General features: G+C 38.6%; 1 protein-coding gene and 1 pseudogene across 3 annotated transcripts; one reads left to right on the top strand and one right to left on the bottom strand.

Moving 5' to 3' along the window:
• The first annotated feature begins 381 nt into the window (after positions 1-381).
• Positions 382-1,651, top strand: LOC114311777 (ABC transporter B family member 11 pseudogene; annotated as a pseudogene).
• Positions 1,652-2,659: 1,008 nt separating this feature from the next.
• On the bottom strand, positions 2,660-4,599 carry LOC114311808 (uncharacterized). 3 transcript variants are annotated; one of them, XM_028257976.2, is made up of 2 exons: positions 3,997-4,599; positions 2,660-3,431 (listed from the first exon to the last, which is right to left on the bottom strand). In XM_028257976.2, exons 1-2 carry the CDS (start codon positions 4,358-4,360, stop codon positions 3,028-3,030), a joined length of 768 nt encoding a protein of 255 aa, XP_028113777.2. In that variant the 5' UTR covers positions 4,361-4,599; the 3' UTR covers positions 2,660-3,027. The 3 variants fall into 3 exon arrangements, with proteins under 3 accessions (XP_028113777.2, XP_082765129.1, XP_082765128.1); XM_082909003.1 differs by having other exon boundaries at positions 2,660-3,443; positions 3,997-4,509; XM_082909002.1 differs by having other exon boundaries at positions 2,660-3,437; positions 3,997-4,508.
• Positions 4,600-13,215: the final 8,616 nt, after the last annotated feature.

Below are 13,215 nucleotides of genomic sequence, written 5' to 3'. Positions count from 1 at the left end.
ATACAAGAAGTCTCTTCTTAAAGCTTACAGATCTGGTGTGCAAGCGGGTTTGGCTCTTGGTTTGGGTTCTGGCGTATTTATGTTTCTTTTGTACTGCAGTTATGCTTTTGCAGTTTGGTATGGTGCTAAAATGATAATAGACAAGGGTTACACAGGGGGATGAGTGCTTATTGTTATTTTTGCTGTGTTGGAAAGGGTTATGATCAACCGAACAACCATCATTGTAGCCCATCACCTAGGGACAGTGAAGAATGCAGACATGATTGCTGTAATTCATCGAGGAAAAATTGTTGAAAAAAGTTTTTTTTTTACTTCCTGGTATTGTCTTAATAGTTGTAGCACTCCAAGTGCCTGGCCTTTGTAACTTTGTTACATATGCTAATGGTAATCCCTTTAAACTCATCAGGTTCGCACTCTGAGTTAATACAGGATCCAGAAGGAGCATTTTGCCAGCTTTTACGCTTGCAGGAACTTAGCAAAGACTCAGAACAAAAAAATGCAGATGATCAGGATGGACCAGAAATCATTGTGGATTCTGGAAGACATTCAAGTCAGCGAGTGTCCTTAAGATCCTTAAGTCAAGGTTCATCTGGAATTGGCAACAGTAGCCGCCACTCATTCTCCATTTTATTTGGTGTACCCACTGCAATCAACTTCCTCGAGAAAACAACTGCAGAACCCACAACTCCTGCTTCAGCAACATTGCAGGCAGTGGTCCCACAAGTCCCACTTCGCCGGTTGGCCTAACTGAACAAGCCAGAAATCCCAATGTTGATTATAGGTTCAGCTGCTGCAGTGATCCATGGTTTAATAATGCCAATTTTTGGAGTGCTTCTTGCCAGCATAATCAAAATCTTTTACGAGCCACCTCATGAGCTTTGAAAGGTTTCAAAATTCTGGGCATTAATGATTCCTGTACTTGGTGTGGCAGCTTTATTGGTAACACCAGTAAGAACATACTTTTTTTCTATGGCAGGATGCAGGTTAATAAAACGTATTCGATTAATGTGCTTTGAGAAACTGGTTCACATGCAGACAAGCTAGTTTGGTGCAATCAGTGCAAGGCTTTCTGGGGATGCTACCCTTGTGAGAAATTTGGTTGGAGACTCACTTGCTTTGATTGTTCAGAATGCTGCAACAGCAATTGTTGGCTTGGTTATTGCTTTCCAAGCAAACCGGCTACTGGCTCTTATTATTCTAGTCATGGTGCCTCTAATAGGACTTAATGGATACATTCAGGCGAAGTTCTTGAGTGGATTCAGTGCTGATGCAAAGGTTAGCTCCAAACTCTCAACAGTGTAATATTATTATCTACATGTTAAATCCAAGATCCAAACACAACATAAGACGAATTTTTTGCTTAGACGGCAGCTAGGGAGCCCATTTAACTCTGGATAACCCTTAGTTGAGGGAAGTTTTAGCAGAATAGTGTTACACGTGCAAGTAGGTGGGGGAGGCTACAAACCACCTTTTTTTTGGTGTTGAGTGGGTGATGTCCCATACAATTAAGGACATGTTTGCCTCTTGGAGATATATGGATGTTCGAGAGGCATATATGTGTTTTTTCGTGTTTATGGAAGGAGAGAAATAGCAGTCATGTTTCAGAATGAGGATTATGCTTGAAGGGAAACCTTCTCGTGTCCCTTTATTTTGGCTTAGAGTTCTTTCCTTTTGGTCTTGATTGTTTTGGGGGGAATCATATGTTTCTGTAGAGATAGAGTGATATAGTCTTGATGTACTTCATGCATACAGGATTAGTATCCCCATTTTGGCACCTCTTCTAATGAAGTTACTTATATCTAAAAGAATTAAGTCCCAGGCTTTTCATTTAATGTCATTTGTTACTAGTTTGTCTCTATAAGTTAAATATTTGTGTAGGGCTAATGTGAATCACTTAATTTTATGTTTGATTGGAAGGATTAAAGCATGGGATTGGGATTATTAATCCGTGGGCCCAATCATCCTATGTTTGTTTGGACATTTTGGTTTAGGATTATTAATCCAATGGATAATTAATCCAACAAATTTGTAGGATTATTAGTAATGGGGTAGGGGTGGGATAGCTAATACCACACTAATTTGATAGGATTATTAATACCTCACTATTAGTGTTGTGAATCAAACATGGCCTTAAGGTGTTAATGTTTCTTCCTTCATTAAGACCAGAATAAACTCTCACAGCATAATGGAAATTCACTACAGAGAGACATTCTTGGATCTTATTGAAAACTTGAAAATCACTATCTTCTTGACCCTTCTTGCATTTTTGTTACATATCCACTTTTCGTTCTATATTTCCTGAATTATGCATTCTATGTTTCCGATGGGATGGGATCTGGTCAGATAACTATGCATTAGATAAGGATTTTTATTTCTAGACAACATTCAAATAAGATTATCTTGATAAAAACAAGAAGAAAAGGCCAAAACAGGTAAAGCATCTAATCCATACGAGACAGTGAGATTGTGTTTAAACTGGATCTCCGTAACTGCCTCCCCAAAATCTTGGTTGTCTTTGTTTCTTTCTTTTGTGTGTGTGTGTTAGGGGCAACTCCTCCACATTAACCCAAAAGTTAACAGTAAGATTTGCTCATGGATGAACCAATTAATAATGAATTTCCAATGAAAAACAATAAGCTGCTAAAAAGTGAAGTAATGATTAGGCATCCAATACCACTCAGTTTTAAATGAAATTTCACCAAATGCCTTCAAACACAGTTCAAAAACAAAAACAAAGAGAGTTAAAAAGTGAAGAAAGAAAGACAACATACAATATACTCCCCCTATAAATTAATAAACAAACGGAAACCAAACGCTACATAAACATAAACACAAACACAAACACCACACACACACACACAGTGAAGTATATAATGCCACCGACATTGCATGAAACAGAAAAACATAGACTCAGCCCGCCCGCCCACAGTGCCAGAATTAATTACAGGAATGAAACCACACTTGATTACTACTGGCGGAGACGACGGAGGCATCCCTCTGCGCGGACTCAGATTCGAACTCAGGGAGTTAGAACTCCTCATCTCGAGGTGGTGGTCCTACTCCTTCTCTTCCTCCTTTGTCACCATCAAGGTTAAGGCTATCCTTGAGGTCTTTAGATTTCTTCTTGGCAGTTTCGTAGTTGGAAGCTATGGTCTCCTTGGCAGACTCCAGGGTTTCTTCCGCTTTCGTTTTTGCAGTTTCAAACACCTCCTTTGCTTTTTCCTTTGCCTTTCGGGGTGCTCTCTCTTTCGCTTCCTCTGCCTGGTGGTATGTTTCATGTGCTTTCTGGGATACTTGCTCCTTAGCCTCCGGGGCAGCCTGATAGGCCTTGTCCTTTGCCTCTTCTCCTATCTTGTTAGATGACTTCTCCTTCTCAGCTGCCTCCTCATTCTTCACTTCTCCGGATTCGTCTGCGCTGTATTGTCCTGCCCCTGCCCCTGCCCCTGCCCCGTTCAATATTTTTGTATTTGAATATGAGAATAAATAAATAAATTGCACGCGGGATTTAAGATGCTCTCCTCCACTCCATGATCATGGATCATAATTGGTACAGGAGAAATTATTCAATAATCCGGGAGGACCACGTGTCTCCCTAACTAATTATTATTCAATATGCCCCTCGTGTTCATCAATCACCCAACATAATACCTCACCTATTCACCTTATCCACTAATCACAATGCTATGAAATACCACGTGTCTATACTCGTGAATTACTGAATTATTACCCTTGGTACAGAGATGTACCTACATTTTAATACCATGAGGAGGTTAAGGGAGAGCAGCTGCCAGTAGTACACTCACTACTCTTTTTAACTCTAATGATGCTGTGTTTACATATTATTAGGTCCAATTTCGGCAGAAACATTCACAGAGATTATTAGCTTTAGTTAGAAACAAAACAACATTGAATTTGATTGATAGTAATTGTGGGTTAGTTAGTAGGTAATTAATTAGTAAAACAATGAAAAGGAGTAATAGATAGATAGATAGATACCAGAAATCTCGTCTTTGGCGTGCATATCAGTATCAGTATCAGTATCAGTATCGGTATCAGTATCATCCTTGGCTTCCTCTGCAGCTTTAAAACCAAGGCCTTTGGTGATTTTGTCCTTGGTCCACTCAGCCCATGACTCCGAAGCCTCTTTAGCTTCCCTACCTATCTCTGCAGCCTTCTTTTCTGCCTTGTCCTTTATCACCTTCCCCTTCCCCTTCCCCTCCTTCACGTACTCATCCTCCACTAGGTTACCACTACTCCCTACTACTACTGCTGCTGCAACCACTAATAACAGAATTACCAACTCCCTTCTTACTATTAGACCACCACACAACTCTGTTCGCTTTGCCATTTCCATTCTCATGGTGAAGAGATGATGATGATGATCTCTAAGTTTCAGTTTTTTTGGGGATCTAAGAAGACAACAACAGTTTCCTCTTCCTCTTTCTCTTCCTCTTCCTCTTCGAATAATAATATTAAAATAATAATAATAATAATAGGGAGGATGGATGGAAACAAAGGACAAGTGTCATGCAACGTGGCCAACATATAAGCCCTCCGAAACTCTCAGCTAAACACGTGTCCCTTTCATCCCAACCTTTTCTGCCGACCTCCTCCTCCCAAATTTCATACAGTTACCCCTTATTAATAATAATAATAATAATAATAATAATAAGAGGATAAATTACACTTACCTTCCTGAAATTTTTAACAAATATAAGGATTTTTTTATGTGATTTGAATAATAACATAAATATTTTTATTTTAATTGATATTGTTAAAATTCCCTCATTTCGTCAGATGAACAAACAATATTACTTACATATGATAAATGACCTTATTATTCTTGCTTTTAAGCGAAAAAAAAATAAAAATAATAATAATAATACCCTTATCCCCTCTATTTTTTAGGTAGGGCTCAGGTATCCTCCATCCCTCATCCTCATTAAAGGGCAGTTTGGGATCTAGTTTAAAAAATCCATTAAATTATATGTTATCAGTAAAAAAAATTCAAATGTAACATAAAATTTTAAAAAATTTATAATAAAAAAAAAATCAAGGATTTGAGCCTTATAGCCTAATAAACTATAAGTTTTTAATTTTATTAAATTAAATTTTAATATTTGATTTGTTTTCAATCTATATAGCCTAATAAACTATGAGTTTTTAATTTTTAAATAATAATATTTGATTTATTTTTAATCTAAATTATCTGTCTATTTTTTCTTTAGTAAAATTGCTGAAAAAATACATTTTAGTCAATAAACTCATTAGAAATGAATATTTTAGACATTTTTTGTATATCTAAATTGTGTTTAATAATTAAAATATACTTTTTTCAATAGTTAATGAATATAGGTACATAGCTTAGTTTGGAAAAAAAATCAAAAGATTAATATTTAAATTAACAAAATTTAAAACTCATAATTTATTTTATTACAAGATTCAAACTCTGATTTTTTTTTTCTCTTAAATTTTTTCATTCACAAATAATTTTCTAAAAGCATTTACTTTTTTAACTTTAAAAAATCAAAAAATTGAAAAGTCTCAATAAATAAATAAATCTCAAACACGCTATTAGCGTGATAATCAAACTTCTCCAAAAACCTGTGTATCACGGTGAGTTCAAATGTATTACCTTTTATATTTTAAAATTCATGTTATTATGTGATTTGGTGGTGGGACATTCTGTGTGTGTTTGGTTTGTATTTGTAGAATAGTTTTTGAAATAAAAAGTATAAAAATTTGTTTGGTTTGTCTTTTTTCAGAAATAGATTTGAAAAATTATTTTTGGAAGAGAGTTTTAAAAAAGTGATTGATTTGATGTGTACGAAAGAGAGAGTGATTTTGAAAAGTAGGTAATCAAACAAAATTCTGATATTTTTTTTGAAAAAATTTGTTTGGTTTGATTACTCTTGAAAATTTGTTTGCAGAGAATTTTTCCCAAAAATTTTTCTGAAAATTGTTTATGCTCCTAGTGTTCACCACATTGTAAACTAAAATTTTGATTGGAGTAATACTATAAAATAAATAAATAAAAATAAATTTAATATAAATTACATTGACTACTTTTGAGAATTAGGGGAAAAAAACATAAATTTTATAAATTTGACATAATTACATAAATCTCCTGTTATTAGGGGAAAAAACATAAATTTTATAAGTTTGACATAATTATATAAATCTTCTGTTTAATAAGATTAAATTGATAAAAAGTAATGCGTATAGTGTGTAAACACTAAAATAAATGACAACATTTTTTTTTCCCCTCTATATATGACTAACGAATTATTGGGGAAAAAAATTAAGTGTTATCTAAATTAAAATATTATGGCAGTATAATGTAATTGTACAAAGTTTGTGCAGCTTATTGCATTCTCCAAATCTCAAGAGTAGTTAGTATAATTTATCCTAAAATTTATAAAATTTTCTTCTTCACTAACGTTACAATTATTTTATCATTCTAAAATTTTATTATTGTATAGCACAAGTAAGAAAAAATTTGTAATATTTATTAGTTTGTATAGTATTTTCTTCAAAAATATGTTAATTGTTAGTCTATTATTATACTTTAGCATTGTTTAGTCTATTATTATACTTTAGCATTGTTTATTCTTTAGTTGTTATTACTTTGTATACTTTAGCATTAAGTTGTTATTATTATGTTTGTTTGCTTTATGCTTTCAGCTCAGTGCCTCGCGTCTCGCATGCCTCGCATAGGCTATAAGAAGCGAGCTAAGCACCCCTTGTAATTGTACAACAAATTCAATATACATACCTCATTTATTTCTCTTTCATGGTATCAGAGCACAGGTGTTTTGCCTAGTCTCTACATTTTTTTTTTTCTTCTTCGCAGACTGCTGTGTCTCTCGTCTGCATCACATTTGGACAGATTGTTGCATCTCTCGACCTTCTCTGTTTTCCCTCTTCAACCACACCAGTCTCTTCGTCTCCTCACGACGAATCCACCGCCACCAAATTCATCACCAAAAGACGTGCCACGCGCCTTCACGCGCCTCCGGAACTTAAGGCCACGCGCATTCTCGTTCTCTGACGCGCTCTACGCGCCTCTGCACTGTCCCGCGCTACTGTGTGCCGCGGCCTCCTCTGCTAACGTGAGCCGCGTGTTTCTGCGTCAGCCGACGTCAGCCCTCCTGCTTTTGTGCACCGCCTGCTGTCCGCTGCTATTGTGCGCCGCGCACCTCTCTGCTAACGTGCGCCGCGCCTTTGACCGAATTTTGACCAGCCCATTTAGTGCTTTTCTGGTCCTATTTTTTGGTCAGTTCACTCTTTTTCCCCTAATTTCGACCTTCTGAATTCACTGGTACCCTCGGATTTTTTAAATTCCACCTCGAAAGTACGATTTTGCCATCATGGATCGCCTTGACTCCTCTCACCACCCTATTTCCGTTGTTCTTGACGGGACTAACTATGTCTTATGGGCACAAGCTATGTCTGGGTTTCTCAAAGGAAAGAAACTTTGGCGCATCATCACTGGGGATGTGTGCAAACCTATCCAAGCCACCACGGACTCCACTGCCACCGCGGACTCCGCTGCCAAATATATCGATCATCTGGAGGATTGGGCTAGTAAAAACTATCAGATCATTACCTGGTTTCGCAATACTTCTATTACATCTATCAGCCTTCAGTTTGGTCGGTTCCAACTTAACTCTGCTTCCTCTCCCGCCAAGGACATCTGGGATTTTTTACAAGAACGCTATCAGACTACTGGCCTTGCGCACCAATATCAGCTTCTGAGTCATCTTCACCGTATGCGCCAAGACACAACTCAGACCATTAATGATTTCCTCTCCCAAATGTATTCTGTTTGGGATCAGCTCGCTCTTTCTGAACCTCCATGGGATTGTACTAAGGATGCTGCCTTGTTTACTACTTACCGTGACCAACATCGCTTGGTTCAGTTTCTCATGGCTCTTACTTCCCGTTTTGAGCCCGTACGAGCATCTCTCCTCCATCGCACTCCTTTACCCACTCTTGAGCAAGCAATTTCTGAACTCCTGTCAGAGGAAACTCGGTTTGGTACTCTCCATCTGCACCCTGTGGACTCTGTTCTTGCTACTCCCCAGACTAAGAGTTCTCCTTCATCCCAGAAGTCAACCTTCTGCAACTACTGTCAAAATCGCAGTCTTCCGTCGACTCATCTTCTGGTTAATTGTCCTGTTCGCCTCTGTCGATTTTGCAACAAGACTGGTCCTGGTCATCTTCAGCAAGATTGCTTCCGCAATCCCGCCCGTGCTTCTCGCAATGGTCCTTCCCCCGGGTATTTTTCCCGCAGCACCTCACATCGTTCTGGGCCTCCGTTTAAATCACTCCCTGCTCAACGCACTGCTGCTGCTGCCTCAGAGGATTTACCTTCCCCTGTCCCTATAGATCCTTCCACTCCAGTCTTCTCTCACACAGATGTCGAAGCCATGTTTCAACATCTTTGGCAAAAATCCGGTACCCCTTCCTCTCCTGCCTTGTCTGTCACCGCAGGTAACACTTCTTGGTACTTTGACTCCGCTTGTTGTAATCACATGACCTTTGACTCTACTATTTTTACTCCTATCTCTTTTACTCCTCATGTCCCTTCTATCCATACTGCTGATGGGTCTCTTCTGTCTGTACGTCATGTTGGTTCTGTTTCCACCTCTCACTTATCTTTATCTCATGTCTATCTTATGCCTGCTCTCACTTTAAATCTTATCTCCATTAGTCAATTATGTGAGCATGGTCTAACTGTTACCTTTTCTCCTACTGGTTGTTTGGTGCAGGACCCTCGGACGGGGCAAACCCTTGGGATAGGCCGTAAGCATGGACGCCTCTACGAACTTATCCATCTTCATGTTCCGGATTCCTCTCAGATCACAGCTCCTACCACTACTACCACTGCTCCTCGTTTATCTCCTTTTCAGCTTTGGCACTGTCGTTTAGGCCATCTTTCTGCTGGTCGTTTAAAAACTTTAATTTCTAGTGGTCATTTAGGTCCTGTCAGCTCTGATGCTTTCGATTGTGTGTCCTGTCAACTTGCTAAACAACCTGCTTTGTCGTTTAATAAAAGTGATTCTGTTTCTCTTGCACCATTTGATCTCATCCATTCTGATATTTGGGGACCCTCTCCTACTCCCACTATGGGCGGAGCCCGCTACTTTGTTGTTTTTATTGATGATTTTTCCCGTTTTACATGGTTGTTCCTTATGAAAAGTCGCTCTGAGCTCAAACAACTTTATTACAATTTTGCTGCAATGGTTAACACACAATTTTCTAAAACTATTAAGATTTTTCGCTCCGACAATGCCATGGAATATAAAGATTTTGACTTTCTTTCCTTCCTTCAGAGTCATGGTACTCAACCTCATCGTTCCTGTCCCGGTACGTCTCAACAAAATGGACGTGCTGAACGGAAACATCGGCATATTCTCGACACTACTCGTGCTCTTCTTCTATCTTCCTCTTGTCCGGAACATTTTTGGGGAGAGGCAGCTCTCACTGCTGCTTACACTATCAATTGTATCCCTATACCTGTCATTCAGAATCACACCCCTTATGAGCGTCTGCACGGCACCCGTCCTCCTTACACCAACCTTCGGGTCTTTGGCTCTGCCTGTTTTGTTCTTCTCTAACCTCATGAACGTACCAAACTTGAATCTCGTTCCCGCCTTTGTTGCTTCTTGGGCTATGGTATTGAACATAAAGGGTATCGTTGTTGGGATCCTCTCTCCCAACGACTTCGTATCTCTCGTCATGTGGTTTTTTGGGAACACAAAATGTTTTCCTCTCTCTCTCTCTTCCGTTTGTCCGTTCCCTCACCCTCTCTGTTTTTTACTGATCCTTCCACTGATCTATTTTCTGATGATCTTCCTCCACCACCCACGCCAGCTTCTCTCGAGATCGCCTTGCCTGCTGGACTGTCCCATGCCCCTGCTCCCTCTGATGGTCCTGCTCTTGCTTCCTCGGACTCCTCCTCTCCTGCTGAGTCTCTTCCTCTGGCTCCTCCTCCGTCTGCTAGACCACGCCGGGTAACACAACCTTCTACTCGTCTTCGTGACTTTATTGTTGGCTCTACTGCTTTTTCTACTTATGAACCGACCTCCTATCGTGAGTCTCGCTCTAATCCTCTTTGGCAGCAAGCTATGACTACTGAATTGCAGGCATTAGCCAAAACCCATACTTGGGACATTGTTGATCTTCCTCCTGGCAAGTCTGCCATTGACTGCAAATGGGTATACAAAATCAAGACTTGTTCTGATGGATCTATTGAGCGCTACAAAGCCCGCCTTGTTGCCAAAGGCTTTAACCAAGAATATGGTATTGACTATGAAGAGACCTTTGCTCCTGTTGCTCGTCTCACCTCTGTTCGCAGCTTGATTGCTGTTGCTACCTCCCGCCGCTGGGATCTTTATCAAATGGACGTCACCAATGCTTTTCTTAATGGTGTTCTTCTCGAGGAGGTTTACATGCAACCTCCCCCCGGGACTACTTATCCACCTCATAAAGTCTGCAAGCTTCGGCGTGCCTTATACGGTCTCAAACAAGCTCCACGCACTTGGTTTGCCAAGTTCAGCTCTACTATTCATGACTATGGTTTCACCTCCAGCTCTTATGATACTGCTCTTTTTATCCGAAAAACAGCTCAAGGGACCACCCTGCTTTTACTTTATGTGGATGACATGATTATCACCGGTGATGATATCGATGGTATTCTTCGCCTTAAACAGTTTCTTAGCCACCATTTCGAGATGAAAGACCTTGGTCCTCTCAGCTATTTCTTGGGTCTTGAAATCTTCCATGATTCTACGGGTTCTTTTATCTCTCAAGCTAAGTATACCTCTGATCTTCTCACCCGTGCTGGTCTTACGGATTGCAAGACTGCTTCCACTCCCCTCGAGCCTCAGAGTCGTCTTACACCTCTTGATGGCATTCTTCTCTCTGATGCTACCCTATATCGTCAGCTGGTTGGCAGTCTTGTCTATCTCACTGTTACTCGTCCTGATATTGCCTATGCAGTTCATATTGTCAGCCAGTTTATGTCGGCTCCTCGTACCCCTCATTATGCTGCCTTACTTCGTATCCTTCGGTATCTCAAAGGCACCATGTTTCATGGTCTTCATTATTCCGCCCGCTCCTCTCTCCGGCTTCGTGCTTTTTCCGATGCTGATTGGGCTGGAGATCCTACTGACCGCCGGTCTACTACTGGGTTCTGCTTTTTTCTGGGTGATTCTCTTATTTCTTGGCGCAGCAAGAAACAATCTCTTACTGCTCGTTCCAGTACTGAGGCCGAATACCGTGCTCTTGTTGATACTACTCAGGAACTTCTTTAGCTTCGTTGGCTTCTTGCTGATCTGGGTGTTCCCTCCTCTGGTGCTACTGACCTTTTTTGTGACAATCACAGTGCTCTTCAAATTGCTCACAATGATGTTTTTCATGATCGCACCAAACATATTGAGATTGATTGTCATTTCATTCGCCAGCATGTTACCTGTGGTACTGTCCACCTTCTCCCTATTGCTTCCATCGATCAACCCGCTGATATCTTCACTAAAGCTCATCCTCCTGGCCGCTTCACTGATCTTGTTTCCAAACTCAACTTGGTTGATGCTTTCCCTCCTTGAGTTTGCGGAGGGATGTTAGTCTATTATTATACTTTAGCATTGTTTAGTCTATTATTATACTTTAGCATTGTTTATTCTTTAGTTGTTATTACTTTGTATACTTTAGCATTAAGTTGTTATTATTATGTTTGTTTGCTTTATGCTTTCGGCTCAATGCCTCGCGTCTCGCATGCCTCGCATAGGCTATAAGAAGCGAGCTAAGCACCCCTTGTAATTGTACAACAAATTCAATATACATACCTCATTTATTTCTCTTTCATTAATAATTATCCAACAGCCCTGACGGCATTATTGGTACTTTGGAGTTTATTGGTGATGACATTAGCAGATTCTGTTATCTATGGTAATGGAGGTTCAAGTATGAAAGAATCTTGACAATACCAATTAAAGTATGAGAGATTTGTTTGATTATTCAAACTACAAGAAAGATCCATATATTTGTCAAAAACCTCAAAAGAGATTTTGTATTACAAAACCGATTTTTTTTTATTTTCATTTTTCTTTTTGGTAGGTTATCCGTTTGGTTTAAAGAGGTAGTACACACACACACCGGTCAATCGTATCAAAAGGAGTTGTACATATTTAGTCTTTTATTTTTTTTAAAAATTTAACATCAAGAATTATTTCAAGTATAATTTTAAAAATTATTAAAAATAAAAATAAAATTGTATTTATAAGAAAAATTTAACAATTCTCTATATTATGTGTGTGTGTATATATATTATATATAATATTACTCAAAAAATAAATATAAACATAATTTTTACATATAATATAACTCAAACACAAATCTTTTAATTTTAAAATAAAATGGAGGACTTATCATAATTCAAAAGACGAGGAGGCATTTTGTTTCAAACTCAAACTCTTTCTTCTCTTTGTTTATTGGGGCAGATCACCATACAAAAGAATTCATACTCTTCTTGTAACTCTTCCATATTTCCAGATTTTGATTTGATTTGATTTGATTTGAGCAAAGTTCGTTCCAATTCAGAGTTTTTGATTGAGCCAAGATGAGTTCAATATATATATAAGCTCCTACAAAGTGCAAACAATTGCCCACCAGAACCATGTTTGAACCAACTTTAAGACAGTTTCAGATCCTTCCTCCCCCTCCATAATATTTTTCACTCATACATGAACCTGCAAAAGACTCCAAAATAACACACATAATCAATGCTTTGATTGAGAGGAAAATACAAATACAGAAGATTAAATTCTTCATCCGCAGACCCTTCTCAACTGTCAACGCCCTCCTACAACACAACCAACCAACCAACCAACCCACATCTTCAAGCAACAGCTTCCGCTAATAAAAATCAATTGAATCATTTACTTATTATTAAGTTCATTACACATCTAAGAATCTCGTGGTAAATTGGGTACAACCTAATCAAAAAGGGTACAATCTAATACAACAATAGCCCCGGCAATAGTAAAAATGAATAGGCTGTATGGTCAGTTAAGGTTTCCAATAAAAGAATGTACATCGCAACCAAGTTTTAACCAATAATTAAAACTAATAGAATAGTCTAGTTTTTTTTATTTGAAAAAGCTTCAGTAGATCACACACAATTTAAAGAACTTGACTACTCCACTTGTT

Source organism: Camellia sinensis, chromosome 15 (assembly GCF_055761805.1).
Source record: "Camellia sinensis isolate YWXY chromosome 15, ASM5576180v1, whole genome shotgun sequence".
Lineage (NCBI taxonomy): Eukaryota > Viridiplantae > Streptophyta > Magnoliopsida > Ericales > Theaceae > Camellia > Camellia sinensis.
This window is presented reverse-complemented; position numbering and strand designations above follow the sequence as displayed.

What these genes read in the sequence shown, in the direction of transcription:
- LOC114311808 (XM_082909003.1), bottom strand. Translation starts at nt 4,360, where the DNA reads ATGAGAATGGAAATGGCAAAGCGAACAGAGTTGTGTGGTGGTCTAATA. An exon ending in CGCCAAAGACGAGATTTCTG is followed by an intron (nt 3,444 to 3,996) that starts GTATCTATCTAT and finishes TGAACGGGGCAG; the next exon opens with GGGCAGGGGCAGGGGCAGGA.